Here is a 20656-nt window from a genome sequence, read left to right on the forward strand (position 1 = left end):
TTTCTTTTTCTTTTTCTTTTTTTTCCTGCTCCTCCAATCACCACTCGCCACGTGGCAAGGGGGGGTGAGGGGGTGACCCCAAAAGGGAGTCCCAAGCATTATTCTTCCAATCAAATGATATTGTCAAAACAATAAAGGATTCTGCCTTGTTGTAGGTAGCAAAAATATTGTGCTTTATGAAGGCATCATATTCTTTTTTATTCATCGTTTAGCTGCAGTTCACTTGGTGCTGGACTATGGGCCAACCGATATTAAGGTCTCGTTTGGGAACATGTTATTTTAGTAATTTTTTTATTTTTTTGGTTAAAATATGAGATGAAAAAAATTAGAATATTTGGGATGGTTTTTTGGCTTTTTACAAAAAGATGCGCAAAAAGTAGAGAGAAAATGAAATCTTTGACTTTTTGGTATATGTTACAAGTTTTTTGGTTTTTTTAGTAACTTTTTGACTTTTTAACTAAAATATTAACTTGCCAAACGAGGCCTAAATAAGGAGTTCGAGACTCCAGCCATTTGAGCTAGAAATCTAGACACATTATATACTCTCTCCGTTTCAAAATATTAGTCCCTTATTTCATTTTTCATTGTTCCAAAATATTAGTTTATTTTCAATAATCAACGACTAAAATAATGTGAATTTTTTATTGGGCAAATTACATGTACCTCCCTTGAGGTTTGGCTAAATTACAGATACCTCCCTGAGGTTTCAGAAATTACATCCCGCCCCCTAAGATTTGTATTTTTATAACAATTTGCCCCTAGAGGTTTAAATTTCATAACAAATTACACCATAATTTGTTATGCAAATATAGCATTCAGGGGAGAATTTGTAATTTCTCAAACCTCAGGGGGGTATTTGTAATTTAGCCAAACCTTGAGGGAGTATATGTAATTTGCCCTTTTTTATTTTACCCTTATTTTGAATTCATTAACAATACAAAAAGTATAATTATGACAATTGATAGTCCCAAAAAAAATGTATTATCAAAGTGTAATTTTGTAAAATTAACATTTTTAAAGTGCAATAATTGTACTACCAACAAAAGTTAGATTTTTCAAAAATGACTATTATTTTGGGACGAGAGAGTATTAGAAATCCAAACATAACATAATAGTAGCCTGTAACTTGCACGGGCTTTTTGACCTAGTATATATCTATATATAAGAACTGCTTAGCTGTTTAAGGTTCGTATTTTTTTCCGATTTTACCCTTTTATTTTGAATAATTCACTAATGGTGGTTTATATATTAAGTGAAGGTTTTTTTCGTAATTACGGAAATATTCTTGGTCAATTATGCAACAGGTTTTTCTTCGTAATTATACAAATATTCTTGGTCAATTATGAAACAAGTTTTTTTGTAATTACGCAAACATTCTTGGTCAACTATGAAACATAAATATTTTATTTTTTAACAAATTACAAACACACTCATAAAGTTTGTTTAAAATATGAATCGGTCCTATAATACTAAAAATTACAATTATTGTTTGTTATAAATTTTAATTTAACACAATACTTAGGGAAAAAAAGTATTCTTCTATGCAATGATAAATTATCAAAATTATTTATTGAAAAATATTTCTCATATCATTAAAAATTGTTAATTAACTTAATGATTTATTTATTAACAAAATAGTTAACTGAAAAATATTTTTTATATCATTAAAAATTGTTAATTTACTTAATGATTTACTTATTAGTAAAATTGGTCATTTGTTATGCGAGTATGATTTATGTATTAATAAAATTAGTGATTTGTATATATATGTATTTTCTTCTACTTCTTTGTTAGTTCAGTGAATTATTTTAGTAATTTTTTTTAGATGAGAGAATTATCTTAGTATTTGTTTTATATTTATCTGTTTAGAAAAGGTACACACCATAATTTTTTTTTCAAAAAATTCAGAAGAAATGTTAGAGACTCATAAATTCACCCAAAATGATATGGTAATAGAATTGGAGTCTACATCATTAGGTGTATAACAAATCAAAAAATGATACATATCGTACGACATAATTCTATCATATATCTAATAATTTATTCTATTCAATTTCATAGAACAATATTCTAATTTTTTTAAAATTATCAAAATACAAAACTTAAACATACTATAATAATAGTCCGTGCCTTGCACAGGGTTTTTAAACTAGAAATTGTTAAATAATTTTTTTCTGCTTATTTATTAGTTTAGTGAATTATTTTAGTATTTTTTTTAGATGAGAGAATTATCTTAGTATTTGTTTTATATTTATTTGTTGAGAAAAGTTACATATCATAATTTTTTTTTAATAAATTCGAAAGAAATGTTAAAGACTCATAATTTCATCCAAAACGAAATGGTAAACATATAATACATAATTCTATAATACCACATAATTAAATTCTATAATAAATTTGAAGTCTATATTATTAGCTGTATAACAAATCAAAAAATGATACATATATCACATAATTCTATTATATATCTAATGATTTATTCAATTTAGTTTCAGAAAACAATATTTTAATTTTTAAAAAATTATTAAAATACAAAACTTAAACAAACTATAATAATAGCTCGTGCCTTGTACAAGCATTTTTAAACTATTATATATATATATATATATATAAGAATAGATTTGGTCAAAGCGGCTTTACTCTTCTTTTTTTTCCTCATTTTGCCCTCTTTTTTTGGTAATATTTACCAATTGCTAGTACTAATTTAGATGATGGTTTTTTCTTAATTATGCAAAAAAAAATTTGCTCAGTTATGAAACATGAATATTTTATTTTTGAAAATAGCTTTGGTCAAAGAGGTTTCCCTCCTCCCCCCATTTTGCCCTTTTTTTGGTAATATTTACCAATATTAATTTAGATGCTGAATTTTTTCTCGTAATTATCTAGAAAAACTTGGCCGGTAATAAAACATAAATATTTTGTTTCTAAATAAATTAACAATACACCCATGAGATTTATTTAAAATATGAGTTGCCCTTATAATATTAGAAATTACAACTACAACAAAAATAAATAAATAAATAATTTTCCCTATTTTGCCCTCTTGTTTTGGTAATATTTACCAATATTGCTGGTATTAATTTAGATGATGATTTTTTCGTAATTATACAGAAAAACTTAGTCAGTTATGAAATATGAATATTTTATTTTGGGAAATAAATAAATAAATAAATAACTACTTTCTTATGTAGCAATAAAATTATCACAATTATTCATTGAAAGATATTTTTTATATCATTAAAAACTATTAATTAACTTAATGAATTATTTATTAATATTTTAATTTAAAAATATTAAGATGTATAAAATATATAAAAATGTTTCATTTAAATTTTAGTGCCTAAAAGTTGTAAAAATTTAAGCCGTCCATGCTCTCATAAAAGATAGTACACAGGTAATAAACTTAAATAATTTAATCAATTTACATTTTTTCATACAAATTTTTGTATTTTAACATTTGACCCATGCCCATAGACCATGTGACAAAAAAACAAATTAAAAGCGGGATTTTGTAGAGTTATTTTATTGGAAAATGCTATAATATGCACCCCTTTAGAGGTGCATACCACATGCACTTTACCACAAAAATAAAAAAAAAAAACTTAATCACAAAATTTCGCAACATTAACCACGATATGCTTAATCTTGCTACAAATTGGTGTAATAAAAAAAAGGGAATTTGGTCAAAGCCTCCTCACAATAAAACTTTAATGCATTAAGGATAAGTATAAAAAAAAATTTCTTGAAAGGTCCAACACATATCACTATTACTAAAATATTAAATTTTAAAATAATATAACTTTTGATCTAAATGTCAGTTTTTAATAAAATTAGTATTTTTAGAATCCTCTCATTAAGATCTATCAAATAAGATCCATGTTGACTATAAAATTCTTTCTTGATTTTTTTTATTACCGTCACAGTAACATATTCTGTCTTACAGTAATTTGTTACTTTGACAATATTGTCTAAGAAAAAGAATATATTTTACTTTGTCCTTATTCAATTATGTGCTTCCTCTTTAGGAGTTTATGAAACAAAATAATTTGGGATGCTATTTTCAACAAACAATGGTCCAATGGGGGAGGGGGGTTGACTAAATTCTTCTTTTAAAAAATGTCGTAACTAAGTCACAAATTTTTGCACCATCAAACACCAAATTTTGAACATTTTGTTATACCAATTTGTTGCGAAGTTACTTATTTTGTAGTTGATGTTACGAATTTTGGTGATAAAATTACGCATTTTATGGCAAGACACACATTTTGTTGTAAAGTTACACCATAGTATTTCTCCATTTTCTTTAAAAGTGATTTTAGAGTGATTATTTATATGGGTGTTATGTTCTCAACTTTTGACTATTGAATCTTGAATTTTTGTAAAATTAAATATTAGTCATCCAAAAAAAAAAAAAAAACACATGGCACATGGTTATTACCCCTAAAATGAAAAAAAGCAGAAATAGAGTTTCACATTATAATAAAATAAATTCGCAGTTTTAGATTTTGTTAATTTAAACTTTACGCTCAGTTGACTAAAAAGATGAACGCCTAAAAAGTTTACATCATTATGGTTGTATAATAAATCTTAGAAAATGTATTTATTATTTATTCAAATTAAAAATAAAATCCAAATATCTTCTTCAACCAGCCCGTGCCTTGCACGAGCATGCTTTATTAGTATATATATGTGGGAAATTTACCAAGAAGTGGTGCAAATTTGTCTTTACACAAAAGAGAGAATGACATCGTACGCCACTAATACTCTCAATAAATACCATTAATTGATTAAATTTATATTTCAATAATATCCTCTAATGAAATGACTATTAAATAAAACATGGGGTGTATTCTACTTATTCAAAAATTTCATATTTAAAAATACAAAATACTGTTCACACACCCATCATTCCTATAGAGTTTAGGGTTTTAACACACACTTGTGCATTTCTTCATCATCTTCACCATTAATATACACTTATGGTATCCTTCATTATCAATTAACTCACTTCATTCTCTTCTCCGTTATACTTGTTTTTTAAATTCAAAATATTATTGTATTTGAAAATTTAGAGTTTAAGAATATTAAAATCAATTAGTTTTGAATATTGCACATCATAAATGACATTGAGATGATTAATTCTGATATAAATATTGAAAATGTTGATTTGAACATTAAAAAAATTAGTTGACTTAATTTATTTTTTGCTTTTTTATTATGTCGCCTGTATGTTGGAAAAATCAATTTGTTTGTCTTGTTCAGATAACCAAAATTGAACTTTTATAGAGTGTTCAATTATTTATATTTAAACAGAATATTTTTTTTCAAATTATTAAGATTGACTAAATATTAAATGTTCATACATAAAAAATTAAACATTTTAAATTAATTCAATAAAAATAAATTAAACTTTTATTCATTTTTTAAATATAAATTTTTGAACACATTAAGTTTGTTCAATTATGTATTTATTAATATGACTAATTTAATGACTTTGAAACAAGGACGAAAGACGAGAGTTTGACACTGACAATGAAGATCAACGCAGGTGAAGATGGAGGTCAAATGAAACACTCCGCTGGTGATCAGAAACGACAAGACCAGATGTGACACGACAAGAGTTCAACACCAGTGAAGATGGAAGCCGAATGAAACCTCCGCCGACAATGGAGATCAAGACCAACAAAGATGGTTTCTATTAGTCTTTGCTCTAAAGATTGTGGGATTTTTGTTGTGTAGTGGTGAAGATGATGAATTTTTAGCATGCGTAATAGTGTGTATTCAAATAATTAGTGGTGTGCTAATATAAGATTAGTAATGAAAAGTTAGATGCAAACTAAGATATTTTTAAACCTTAAAAATTATTTTGTGTATCCTAAGTAATGATGTGTATTAGTGATGTGTGAATAGAATCATCCCATCCTAAAATTCCAGAGTACGGCTATGATTTCAAATGAACAAGCAATTGAGGCCACAATCATATATATACATAGGGAATGGCTTCCCTCAAGTTAATAAGGACTGGAGGGTGCTGCTGGACACATGAAGGCCTACCATGAGTCCCATTTTAATAATTTGAACCGTTTAATATGTAGAACTTATCAAATACTATACGTTTGTAAAAAATCACATTGATCAGATATCGATAACTATTTCATCGAATCCGATTTCTGTCAACCGTTTATTTTTTTACCATCTATTTTTTCATATACAAAACTGATTTTATCATGTATCTATCGCTATTTGATCAACGTGATTTTTTTATAATTATATAGTACTCGATAAGTTCTACACATTACACGGTTCGAATTATCGAAACGGGACCCATGATAGACCAGCACAGGCCCAACAACACCCTCCAGTTGGACCGGAGGGAAGCCATTCCCATATACATATTATTAATTGAATAACATTGTGCTTGGATAACATTCATAAGGTGACACGTACAATCCTGCAGGGCTAATTGCATTGGAATCTAATGAATTAAACTCTGAAACTATAACCCATCCAAGATGACCAGTCTCCATCCAACAAAGCTCTTTTCCTGCAGTTTCAAGGAGAATGAAATAGAAAATAGATGCAATACAATGATTTTGGTAAGCATATGTTGTTGCGCTAAAAGACTGAAGTTCACTGATGGATCTAAACTGGTGCCACACATGATGGCACTAGTTCCGGTCACAACCTATGTCTAATATTTTGGGTAAAAAATGTCCCAGCTCACCTTTAGAGCTGAGTCATCCACTATTGACTTATGTCTAGTACCAGCTTTTCAAGCGCATCTGTTGTTAGAGGAATGTACAAGCAATCCTGGCCATCAGAATGTCTTCTAGTCTTGACCAACTCATGATCTTTGAATTCTGTCAAGTGGGAATTCAGTGTTACCTGACTACTAACCAGGAAGCGCTCTCGACAGATTGTATACAATGTATTGATTGGCATCCCTGAAAAGAGAAAAAAAAGAGTAACATGAAATAAAAGATTCAAGTTGTGACAGATATTATAACTCCAAAGCAAAAAAGAAATTACTTGCCTTCTTCATCTGGATGAGCCAGTTGATGTTCCGCAAGAACTTTGAACACACTCTGGGCATTAGGCGTCAAACTCTGTAAAACTATTGAAGCTGTCTTAACACTTTGGGTAGTGCCTCCATGTGCAAGAATCAACGGATAGAAGATTCCTTCAACCTTGTATGGAGCAAATGTAGGGACATGATACCAACACCAGTTGAACTGTGTGTGAACCATCTTCTTATCCCACACTAGTATCAAACCCAATCATTCATCATTATGCACAAAAATGAACTAGCAGAAAAGGTACTATATTCAATAATGCTACAAGTTCAGCTGCAATGAAGCATCACAAGGTAAGCTTTTTTACTGCTCTAGTTGTAGGCTAGTGTTCTGCACTCAAATGAGGCCCATAAAGGTGATAATCATGTTTCAAAAATAAATTGGAGTGCTTTTTCTTTTTAAAAAGGAAGGGGAAAGGAGGGAGGGGGATAGATACCACAATCATCCAACCAACAATAAATCCCCAAAATTAAATCACCACTTTTATTACTACATTAACCTGATAATTCACTAGTTATATCAAGGATCATCACCTAGCTGTAAACTTTTTTTTTTGGGTACATTGGAGGGGGAAGGGAGTTGAACATGTGTGACCTCTTGAGAAGTGCTAGAGACCCACACAATTTGGACCCTTAAATTCACCAACAATGATGTGGCAACGAAGAAATGCCCTACACAATTGAGTGTGTGGCAAATCAAAAGTTAACATCTATCATTCCACATCGTTGTGGGTTAAATGGTGAGAGAATTTTTGTTGGGTCTTAAACATTTTTTGTGACCTAGTGGGTATATGGGTAATGCAACATTTAACAAAATAATGCAAAAGGCCAAATGAATGGGGAAAAAAATGATGGAAAATGGTTTACAAGATGCCCAATGTTGAATATTTTCCTGTGAAAAAAAAAATGCTAAGAAGACAATACTTACAAAGAGGTGCATTCACATTATCAATAGAAGCAACAACGCGTATATGAGAACACGCAGCTATTCTTGCAAGATATTGTTGAGTGTCAGAGTCTCGCAATCCAGGCCCATCAATGTTATGAACAACAACACAAACAAAACATTCATCTCCCTCCACTTGCGGGCCATCTAGAAAAGAAAGAAGATCGTCTATGGATCGGGAATTAAATGGCTGTTGAACTTTAGACAAGTTTCCTGAAGGAGTCCTCTGGATTTTCAATTGATCCCATAGAAGTTCAGCCAAGACTATCATAACCTACAAGTTTAATATTCATGATTTGCTATTAAACATGATAAGAAAAATGAACAATTAATATTTGCCTTCTGAGCTAAATGGATAGAAATTTGCTCAAATTATAATGCAAATACAATGTCCGAAGGTGAAACAAATTCTGCCAATCAGTCATAATTGCTTGAAGTTTAACCTTTTATACTTTGAGAGCATGATTCCGTTACCCAACCCAATATATAGTATATAAAGTAGAGTTTATCCTTATTTTTATGATTTTTCCTAAATTGTGTCTACATAGCACTCTACATTGTCTCGTTTTTAAATTGCCACATCATAAGATATTTAGTAGACCCACTCTATTAATTACTTAATACATTAAGTTCCCTACATATTATATAAATCCTACTTCGAACAGCGTTATCTTTAAGCTATCAACTTTTTTTTTATTTACAAAAATTTCAAAATACAATTGAAATCATTAGATTCAATTAATTCTCTGTTTCCATCCTCCCCAACTGCCCGTATGTCTCTTATAAGTATTTTTTTTTTTAATTCAAATAATTATATATCTCCTCACCCACCACTTTCATCCAACCCTCTTAAATTGAAGTGTGTGTGTGCGTGTATATATAAACATTCATCTAATTTGAAATTTTTGTTCATTAAATGATGTTGATACATAACTGCAATCTTATGAATCTTTTTAATTGAATTTTTTTTATTAAAAAAAATAATAATTAAATTATAGTGTAATTTAACTGCATAAGATTCATTTAGAAATATAATTTTAGCTCTCACAATTTCTATCAAAAAACTGCAAAATACTCTACCTGTATTTATAAAAATGGTAGCTTTACAAAAAAATTATTTTTTAAAAACAAATTAATATTTTATTTTAATATTTTTTTTTGTTGCAAATTTAATGTCTATTATATATCTCAATTATAAATAAATTGATAGAAAAATAAATTGTTTTATATCTCAATTATCTTAATTGTTTTATTATTTCTTTACTTTATAAATTGACAGTAAGCAATTTGAAGGCCTAAACTTTTTCCAATCATAGGCAGAGGAAGAACAGAGCTGGTAGGTGCCACCCTCCAAGTCATGATAGTTCTTTTGTTCAAAATTTGTATAGTTGATACAGTGTTGGGTGTTGCTGGTCCCCAAACTTAAATCTACAAATTCAGAGCTTTCATAAATATGAATGTAATATTAATGGGATGAATGGTCTAAGATAGACACCACTCGACTGTTGCTAAGTCTTAAACATGTTTTCAAGTAAATTGCTAAATTAATTGAATTCAATTTTGGTGATTACTAATACTTCTAATTAATTATCAATAAGGCTTTATAAAAGAGTGAGTGAATAATTTTTATTTCATATAAAAATGTTCTAAGATAAACAAATAAAAGTTTTCAGTGGTTTATTAGTAGTAATTAAGGAGAAGAGTCCACCATTTCTTTCAAATTATATTTAATTAATAGTGGACTTCATTGAAAACATTTATCACATCATGTCTTTATTTCAATAAAAAAAATATTTATTTAACATGATTTGCATTATCGAGGTTATTATAACTTTTCAAATAAAATTTGTCAGTTTTACAGGCCAATTCTACTATTGAGGCCATGAGTTCCAGTTCGCTCAAGGTTAAACTATGCTGATGTATTCATATTTTTTTTAAAATTTAAATAGAGATTTTTGTTTTTTACCATACGATGTACTTCTCATTACATAATAAAATGCCTAATTTACTATGAGAAAAAAATTATTATAAATATACCAGTAGCCCCTGTTATAGAGATTTTTTGTGATTAAGATGAGATGATTTACTTTCCATGATATATAGCTATCTACTTCACGTAGTGAAAATAAATAAATAATTTCATTTATACATAGCACATAGTAAATAGACTGTAGATAATTTTGATTAAATAGAATATTCATAAATATATAACAACAATACTACGTAGCACATAGTATGTATCATTCATAATTTTTACTATACATGCAAAAATAATAATTGACATATATTTGCTCATATAACTTAAAATTTGTTTTGTGCCCCCTGCATTGCACATGGTTAACTACTAGTTCAATATACAAAATGGCAATTTTCAGAAAATTATAATCAATTTCAGCAGACTTTGAGCAAATAGAACAGAAGTTCCATCAAGCAATCATATGACATGAGCAAAGACGCAGTCAAATCCAAACTGATAATCTGCAACATGAGTGCTCCAATGGTGAAGTACAATACAGCATTCTGAAAATTCAACACTGCTGATAGGTAATGCAAGATTAGATGGGTTAATCAGTTTTTTTTTTTTTTTTTGATTGCCACCGAGGTGTCCTAATCAAAGTCCGATTAATGCCAGGGGTGCACAGGCCCTCGGCAAGAAGTTTCTCGCAAATGCACCACGGTTAAATCAAGAGTTTTTCCCCAGTCCAATGACCCCAAGGAATTATTAGCACTTAAGAGGTTTCGATCGTTGAACCTCAAAGGGAGCACACCCTTAAGACCCAAGCCACCAGGCCAACCTGTTGGGGTTAGATGGGTTGATCAGTTTTAACTATTATGCTACCCTAGCAAGGGAATACAGCAACAAAACCATTTTTAAGGGCACGTGCCTTAAGACCATAAAATCAGGAATTGATTGTGTTCAACAAATTGAAGGATAACATTACCCAAATCATTTGGTCCCATAATAGCATTGCAAGGACATCAGATGACTCATATTCACAAAGATTCAATGTTCTAGGGACAATAATAGGTCCAAACTTACCAAAGGTTATCTTCTAATTTCCAAAAATAATAATTGGAAAATGGTTTAGCAATTTTAACATAAATATTCTTAATATTTCAAAAATATTTTAGATTTAATTAGTGTCAAGTACAACACAATCACCATCCAACCAAAACAAATGCCATCATTTCCCCTCCAAAATGATTTCTGCAGTCAGTTTTTCCTCCCCCCACCTTTATCAATGCTTCTGTCACCCACCACTAGCACCATATCACCCGGCTAAGAAACACGGACACGAACACGTGACATGACACAGACACGCAAATTTAATAACTATAGGACACAATACATCGGAGAGACGTGCAAAGCATATAATTTTATACAATTATTATATTCTATGTCAAATATTTATTCTTATCCATCCTCCTCCATGGCCACCACGATTATCTTTGTGGATAGACACAGCATGTGCCAATCCATGCATTTGTATTATAGGCTTATAGCTAATGCATAACCCACTGTGAACACTTTCAGTTTTTGTGCTTCTTATTCCAATTCCCATCCTATGGCCATTGCAAAGTAATATATCTTAGAGCTTAATGAAAGATCTAATATTGCTCAAACAATATAATGTCATATGGCATTACGTGTGCAATGCTGGGATGAACAAATTCGCAGTCAACTACTACAATTGTATGCAAAAACATGGTTAAACCAACTTAGCCCACTGCAGCAGCATCATAAAGTATAATACTAGCGTACCTGTTTAAGATTAATCGAATGAAGATAGCCATTGATTACAACAACACCACACTCAATTAATTCTGTTGAAGCGAAATCTTCAATCAAGGCCTTCTTAGATCCAAAACCATACATTAAAAGGCCAAAGCCACACCTGGGGCATTTTGAAGAACAACAAACACATAACAACTCCAGCTTCTTACAAAAAATTAACAAAGGAAAATTAATAGAACAACAATTGAGTACATGCCTTAGCTCAAAAGCCCATTTTGAGTACAAACTTTTGTAATTGTTCAACAAAGACGCAATTTCACTCTCATGTTTAGGCTCGATTTTAGCTGTGGCCTCTCTTAGCTCCTGCATTATCAATGTGAATACAAGTGTATATATATATATGCACATATAGAGAGAGAAAGGGGTGCAAAAGGGAGCACCTGTTCATCGACAAGATTGATGTCAGAGAGCTTGTGAGTTGATTTCTTTCCAGAACTGGCCAACTCTTTTGCGAGAAAATAGTTTCTTGAGAACCCAAACTCTTCATCGTCAACATCGTTGGCCTCCATGGTTTTGATTTCAACAGGTTCAAGGAAAGGAAAAGTAGGGCAAGAGCAGCTGCAACATTAATCTTTATTTTACCTAGCCAAGGTACACAAAAAAAAGTACACTCTTTATTTGGCCAGCTAGTTTTTCATCTATTTACTCCAACACTAGTCTTTATTTTAGCTACCCTTTTCCAAAGAAATATACTATTTGCACAAAAATCAAGCAGCCATCAAAAAGCCAACAGCTGAAATTATTCAGTAACCTATTATGAAACCAATGGTGCTATAATGTAAACAACATCAAACACAATTTCAAAACCTTTTACAAACACTAGTACATAGTTGTAATATGTACCACTAAGGTGTTTTTTTATTTTGGCTAGAAATAAGAACTTCAATTAGATATATATGAAAGAAACAATACATGATTACAAGCCCTAAAAACAGCGGAGCGGACAGGATGACCCATAAAACTTAGATAACAATCCTTCCACCCACACCCTATCTGGTGTTGCTCTGTTTGTTCATAAGCCAAAATGCAAATCAAATCAACTAAGCAAACCAGAAGAAAAGACAAAGATTAACTTGTTATATTCCCCAAACTTCCAATGTCTATGTGCAAATCAATCAATCAAAAAATTGAATCACAAAAAAAATTGATCAAAGAATCCTAACAACCATCGTATGTGAATATGAATTACAAAAAAAAAAATGATCAGGAAAGTGCCCAAACATGTAGATGAAATGAAACCAAAACAATAACCAAATCAAACAATCAAACAACCCAACCTTAAATGCAGCAAACAAAGTTTGGCCGTTCTGGTACTTCAACACCAATATTTGAAGATGCAGAACACCCTGAAATAGATTCACTTTCAGCCTAGGTGCATATATACAAATCTTACCAGTTAAAGATTACCGAAACTAATCTTACCAGCGACTGTTGATGTTCAGGTGGAAGGAATTTCTATCATTGTTCGATTAAAGGCATTATCAAAGCCTATCGGAATACGGGAGGTTCATCGGCAATGGAGTTTCCAACCAGTTTCGGGCGACTCCAGTACCGGAGGAAGGAGAGGTGAGGAGTCAGTTTGGTGGACTGAACGAGGTGGATGACGGCAATGAAGGAAGAGTAAGAGACGAAAGGGGAAATCAGTTTGAGTGCTTGATTATTAATGGGCCTGGCCAAAAAGTCGGCTCAGCCCAAGATTTGGTTATTTCATGTAAGGATAATCATTTTGGTGGACAGGAACAGTTAGGCCCAAATGAATTTCAAATTTATAAGGAACGTAGCCCAGCACTTAATGAGGGCCCAACGGATTTTCTTATTTATAAGGAGAGGGGCCCAAGTTTTATTGAAGGGCCAAGGGCCTCTATTCCCAAGCTGATGAAGGTTTCGGTGTTGGGTTTGGGTAGACTGGCTGATCCAATTCTTTTGGCCTCACGGGTTAGAGATTCTGAGTTAGTCGGTGACGATGAGCCTCGAAGAAGTTCAACAAATGAGGAAAGTCACCAACTGAGCCTCAAAGAAGTTCAGTGAATGAGGAAAGGAGTCGACTCCCATCTTGTGATGCATTAGAACCAGTTGATCGTGCTCATCGAAGGCTGTTGATCATTCACGAAGATCTTAACACAGAGGAATCACAATTAGGGCTGACAGATATGGTGGATAGATCAGGTGAGAATTTTTAGAGATTAAATGTTGTGGCTGAGGATTTGATGGAAGTTAACTTGGTTTCGGAAAAATTGGTTCATGATTTGGAAGAGGGTCGTTTTGTAGCACGAGAGGTATTACAAACTCTGGAGAAGTATGGATCATCTGAGAGCTTAGATTCACAAGAATGTTTAAATTTTTTACATAATCTAGTCATATGACAAGAATGTGACTACAAAATGAGGGTAAGAGAAAAAAATGTTCTACTCGGGGCCTATGAAGCACGGACACGGACACGCATACGGACACGGACACGGACACGGACACGGGACACGGAATTTTTAAAAAAATGGGGACACGGACACGGCTGGGGACACGGCAAATTTTTTTTTATATAAATATTTTTATTTTAATACAAGTTAATTATTTTATTTAATTATTATATTTTTAAATAAACATAATTCTATTAATTATTTTATTTTATTTTTTTTACTTTTTTTTATTTATTAATATATATAAGTATATATTATATCTTATATTTATATATTATATAAGATATGCCTTTTTATTAATATTAAATAAATACATACATATATATATTATACCTAATATATTTTTTTACTAATATTAAATAAATAAACATATATATATATATTAAACCTAATAAATATATATATATATATTATATATGAATCAGATCAGAGAGGCGATAGCATCAGAACAGATCGGAGACGCGAGAGACGATCTCTCTCGCGAGAGCGAGAGACGCGACGCGATTGATGCGAGAACGATCGACGCGATCGATGCGCGATCGATGCGAGAACGAGAGAGAGAGAGAGAGCAAGAGGAAAGGCGAGAGACAGGGACGAGAGAGAGAGAGACTTACGGATGGAGGTCAACAGGCGAGGCGAGTTGAGGTCGAGGTCATGGATGGAGGTCGACAGCCGAGAGGGAGAGAGTGACTTACGGTGGTCGACTGAATGGAGGTCGACAGGCGACTCAACTGGATCGAAGACCAGGTTTTACTGTTCTTCTTTACTCTTCTCTTTTGCTCTTTATGTCCAGATTTGGACACGCGTGTCCAGATTTGGTGGACACGCGTGTCCCCGCCGTGTCTCCTCCGTGTCCCTGCAAAAAAAATAATTAAATTAAAGGGACACGCCATCCGGCGTGTCCCGTACGTGTCCCCGGCGTGTCCCCGTGTCCCCGGCGTGTCCCCGTGTCAGACACTGCCACGGCATGAAATCTGGCGTGTCCATGCTTCATAGCTCGGGGCACTAGGCGAGTACCTAAGTTGCCTATCCCTTGAGCCACCACTATAAACAAAATTCTCTTTCAACTTCTTCATCAAAAACCAAACAAATTCAGGAAATTAATTTCTCTTAAATCCCAATTAACTCCAAACACACACACGCATAAACACACAGAGATAATAATAAATAAATAAATAAGATTTAATTAGAAACCACTTCCTTTCCTTTCCTTTCCCTTATCCAAATCCAAATTTCAAATGGATTTAGTTCCAAACTCAAGAGTTTTTTTCCCACTATGTGCCTTAAAAACACCTACAATGGAGAATACTTTCATGCTTGATTTTCATTCTCAACCAAGACATCAAATTTAACCAAATTTAGGATCTAATGATATCCCTATTGAAGCTTGGAAGTGTTTGGGTAAAAAAGGGTTGCTTGGTTGATTAGGTTGTTTAGCAAAATTTTGTTGACTAGGAACATGTCAGATGAGTGGAGGAAGAGTATTTTAGTGCCAATCTATAAGAATAAACGAGATGTCCAGAATTGCAACAACTATAGAGGAATCAAGCTAATATGTCATATAATGAAAGTGTGGGAGAGGGTGATGGAACGCCGATTACAAGATATAACAGAGGTGTCAGATAATCAATTTGAGTTTATGCCTGACAGGTCAATAATGGAATCGATTTATCTTTTGAGGAGAGTAATAGAAAAGTATAGAGAAAAGAAAAGAGACATTCATATGGTGTTTATCGACCTTGAGAAAGCATATGATAGAGTACCTCGGGATATAATATGGTGGGTGTTAGAGAAGAAAGGGATGACAAAAGATTACATTGATGTGATTAGGGACATGTATGAAGGGGTAGTGACCACTATTAGATCGCCCGCTGGAGAGACAAATAAATTTTCTATCACCGTAAGGTTACACCAAGGATCTAACTTGAGTCCTTATCTTTTTGCTTTAATTATGGATTAGTTGATGATAAATATTCAGGATGACGTGTCATGGTGTATGCTTTTTGCAGACGATATCATTCTAGTGGATAAGACTAGAGAAGGAGTTAACACAAAGTTAGAGATTTGGAGAAACGCACTTGAATCTAAAGGATTCCGGATAAGCAAAACTAAGACAGAGTACATAGAATGAAAACAGAGGAGAAGTGAAGATTGAGAACCAAAAACTGCCTAAGAGTGAGCATTTTCGTTATTTAGGGTCGATTATCATAACAGCGGTGAAGATTGATGCGGATGTGACCCATAGGATTAAGTCGGGATGGTGTAAGTGGAGAAGTGCGTCTAGGATACTATGCGATAAATGAATACCCACTAGACTAAAAGATAAGTTCTACAAAACGGCTATTAGACCAACAATGTTGTATGGCACGAAGTGTTGGGCAATTAAGAAACAACATGTAGATAAGATGAGTGTGGCTGAAATGAGAATGCTAAGGTGGAAGTGTGGCAAGACTAGACAAGACAGAATTAGAAATGAGTGTATTCGGGAATGGGTAGGAGTAACACCAATAGAAGATAAGTTGAAAGAGAATCAATTAAGATGATTTGGTTATATTCAATGAAGACCAACAGAGGCAATAGTGAAGAGATGTGATACAGTGACAGTAGATGAAAGTGTTAGGGGACCAGGTAGGCCTAAATTAACGTTGGCTAGTGTTGTAAATAGAGATATGGATATACTTAATTTGACTAACGAAATGGCCTTTAATAGATTCGCGTGGAGAAGAAGGATTCATGGAGCTGACTCCATTTGATGAGACTTAAGACTTGGTTTGGTTTGGTTTGGTTTGGTAATAACTTATTTTTTCGATTAGTCTAAATTAGCGTATTCAAAACATATGTTGTTTTAAATGGTGGAAACAACATAGATAGGAATTTAATCATCACAACAAAAAAATCAGAAGCACTATTAGATTGAAATCTAAAATTTAATTCTCCAAAAAGCACACCAGAAATAGAAATGGTATGTCACTTTAGACTCCTTGCTCACTTAGATTACAGAGGCTTTCTCCTTGAGATCTCATGCTTTCTCACCAACACACAAAACAAGCTAAAACATTGAGAGGCTCATTAAATTTCTCCACCTATGAATGCATATATATATATATATGGTTAATTGCACTAATAGTCCCAAAAGTAATGTTATGTTACACTTTAGTCTTTAACTTTTTGGATTAATAATTTCTATCACCAAACCTAGCCCACAACATTCAACATCCCCACTTCATTCTCTCTAAAAATTGTCTCTTACTCTAAAATATCTCTTCAATTCCCCTGCAAAGCAAATCCATTGCCCGATTACATGCCCAAGACTCAAATAAATTATCATGGATATAAATCATCATAAGAAAATAAAAGATGAAAATTAAGTTGATGCGTTGACAAAGAGAGAGAAACTCCAAAGGGAAATGAAAATAAAAGAGGAAGAGAATCACAGTGATATTCAGGTTTCAATTTGATGGAATACCATCAAATACATGGTCTTGTGGAAGACCATGCTATTGGTCAAATTTACCTACTCAGCTCAATTGAAAATATTAGAGAGAAACATATAGCAAACTTGATTAAATAGAGGTTGTGTGGGTGGATTTCAATGGGAAGCTCCACTAGTGACTAACAGTGGTGAATCACTCTACAATCTCAGTGGTAGCGGAACTTGTTTTCAAGAAAGATATGGTGGTAGCGGTATGACAGAGGTGGGTGATGACGGAGGTGTTTGTGGTGATGGTGGAGAGAGAGCATGGTATCGATGAGGACTGGTTTTGCATAGCCATCACCAAACCCAGCCACCAATCTTCCCACTGCAGAGTCGCAGATCCAAACACAGTAGAGGTGAGGATTGGTTCTGCACGTAGAGGATTGAGGGAGTGAAAAAAGTTAAATGACATTTTGGCTCTTATAACAAGAGATAAATGAACAATATTACGCTTAAAAGATTGTCACGTGCAATGCATGTGACACATTTTGGACGGTAGATGTAACAATGGTTAACGATTGTCCTTAATTGACAAGTGTCAAAATTAAAGGGTAAATGTGTTCAAATTAAAATTAAAATTAAAATGACATGGACCATATTGACACAAGATAGAAACTACAGCGACCATTACTATAATTTGGCGACAGTCAAAAAAATATCACGAAAACGGCTCGAACAAGAACAACAATCTGCATAGACAAAAGCAATTTTCACTCCAAAAATACAAGCAAAGCACCAAATTCATGTTTCTGAAAATCAAAACCTAAAGCACAGAATAAAATTGAAACCCCCGTCACAGCTTTACTTTACGTGTAATACTATTCATGAATGATGGTTCTAATATTCAATTTGATAAAGAAGTTGACAACTCAACTACATCTTCTTTCTTTCTTTCTTTCTTTATTCCTACCCAGCCAAAAGCTAAAAGGGGAATTGGACTGGCAATGGGGGGCAATGGAGCAGATTTTAAAGTAATTAAATTTATAATCTTGAGACAATCAAATAAGTTATTAGTAATTGAAAAAATATATATATCTTACAACTCCAAAAAAAAAAAAAAAAAAAAAAAAAGGTGCTACTGGTTTTGAAAGCAAAAAAATAAAAAATAAAAAATCAGAGAAACAAAATTACTACAACTAAACTTCGATGAACCCAATCAAGAGTCAAAGAATATATTGATTCTATAATTGAAGCATCGATTCATACAATAACCAGTTTACTTTTACGCTCGTTCGTTCTAGTGCCTTGAGATCGTTCAAATTGCATGCCAGGTTTTGGGAATTCAAAACTTGAACTCGTGAAGAGAAAACAAGAGGGAAGGTGAAGATTTACTCACAGCTCCAACACACTCATCTCAGAGAAACAATTACTATGCGTAGAGAGAGAGAGAGAGAGAGAGAGAGAGAGAGAGAGACAACGAGAGAGAAACTTACCTAGCCGGAATCTTGGTCAAAGCCGACGCAGAGAGCCGACGCTGGAACCGTTGCCGCTGGCGATCGCCGCTGCCGGAGGAGGGAGAGAGAGAGAGAGAGAGCGAATATAAAACCCTAACTGTTCGTCAAAGCATAAGGATATGGAGCGGGTACCATCCCCGATTCAACCCGAATGGGGATTTAAAACATGACACCTACCCGATCCAATGGGAAAAAAATAAGGAGACCCATGTATTTCGGATTGGATATCCATTGGGTCGGGCCTCCATTGCATTGGGAAATACAAAAAAACTTGAAACCAAATTAACAAATTGAACAGATACAGCGTCATGGAATCGCAGTATGCAAGGCATCGCAACATGCAAATTTTTATGCTAAAAATACTCATGTTGTATTTTGTTAAAAGATTTCTGAAGAAATTTGAAGATAAAAAAATATATTTTTACTTAATTTTACACATTTTTTTTTTCTTTTCTTTTCACTTTTCCTTAACCAAATACGACATTACTCTTCCTTTTTGTCACAAACAAAGTTAGATTTGAACTTTCATCCACAGCAAAACATGTGTAATCAAAATGAAAAACTAATAATAATAAATCAATGAGTATAGGGGTTGAAACAGTGGAGAAAGATAAAGAAAGGATGGAGGGCTTACGGATTATAGGCTAGGGTCGAGCTCCGATAGTGGTCAAGATAGCGAAGGAGGCCTCTGGTGGAAATTGTGATGGTGGAGGTGACTACAAAGGTATAACTCCGGTTCTAGCCACTAAAGAAATTAGAGTATAAGTTGAACGACAAGTGGCAAAATGGTAACGGTAGCAATGGCTAAAGAAAGATGAAGAGAAAGATAGTGAGACTAAAAGAATAGAGAAGGTGCTGATAGTGAGAGCAGAAGGAGAGAGAGAGAGAGAGAGAAAGAGCAAAATTATGAAAAAGCAAAATTTGAGAGTTAGGGCAAAAACGTAACAAGGGGCAGGAAACTTTTTAACTAGTGAAATGACTATTATGTGTGCTGTTTTCTGACCACACTGCCAAACAGGTACTCAGCTGAAGAACACCGGCAGAATAGATTGTGCCCGAACGACCTGTCACAAAAAGATAAGACTCCGGCGGTGGTTTGTCCACCAGGGGGTACTTCGACGATCAAGTCAGCAATCAATATCTCTCAAAGATAGCCAATTGTGCTTACCTCACAAGTCAGAATACAAAAAGCGTACCTTAGACCCATGAGGGTGCTTTACTTTTATAGTCAGCATTGTCATGATCCCTGTAGAAGCCTAGCTTCTTTTGGACTCTGGCCCAATGCCTATCTTGGACTCCTAGTTAGATAAAGATAAACTCCCTAAGAGCTTTATCCTTATCCAGGCTGAAGTCTTCCTCCACTCCAGGACTCTTATAACTTGTCCGCTTATCTCGGATTCCGGTATCTCCGCAGATAACCTCGGCCTAGCCGAGATCATTTCGGCGTCATGACCAGGACACGTGACACCTCGGCTGGCACTTCGGTGCCACCTCGGCCA

The 20656-nt window shown here is 33.2% G+C and overlaps 1 protein-coding gene across 3 annotated transcripts; it reads right to left on the reverse strand.

Moving 5' to 3' along the window:
• Nucleotides 1–5965: 5965 nt before the first annotated feature.
• LOC114287574 (origin of replication complex subunit 2) lies at nt 5966–19501 on the reverse strand. Of its 3 annotated transcripts, none has more exons than XM_028230962.2 (8): nt 19137–19501; nt 12195–12396; nt 12011–12117; nt 11782–11914; nt 8001–8292; nt 7034–7261; nt 6725–6944; nt 5966–6544 (listed from the first exon to the last, which is right to left on the reverse strand). In XM_028230962.2, exons 2-7 carry the CDS (start codon nt 12321–12323, stop codon nt 6745–6747), a joined length of 1089 nt encoding a protein of 362 aa, XP_028086763.1. In that variant the 5' UTR covers nt 12324–12396; nt 19137–19501; the 3' UTR covers nt 5966–6544; nt 6725–6744. The 3 variants fall into 3 exon arrangements, with proteins under 3 accessions (XP_028086763.1, XP_028086764.1, XP_028086762.1); XM_028230963.2 differs by lacking the exon at nt 19137–19501 and adding exons at nt 13092–13160; nt 13237–14230 and having other exon boundaries at nt 6399–6944; XM_028230961.2 differs by having other exon boundaries at nt 6399–6944.
• Nucleotides 19502–20656: the final 1155 nt, after the last annotated feature.

This window comes from Camellia sinensis, unplaced genomic scaffold (assembly GCF_055761805.1).
Source record: "Camellia sinensis isolate YWXY unplaced genomic scaffold, ASM5576180v1 Unanchor3, whole genome shotgun sequence".
Taxonomy (NCBI): domain Eukaryota; kingdom Viridiplantae; phylum Streptophyta; class Magnoliopsida; order Ericales; family Theaceae; genus Camellia; species Camellia sinensis.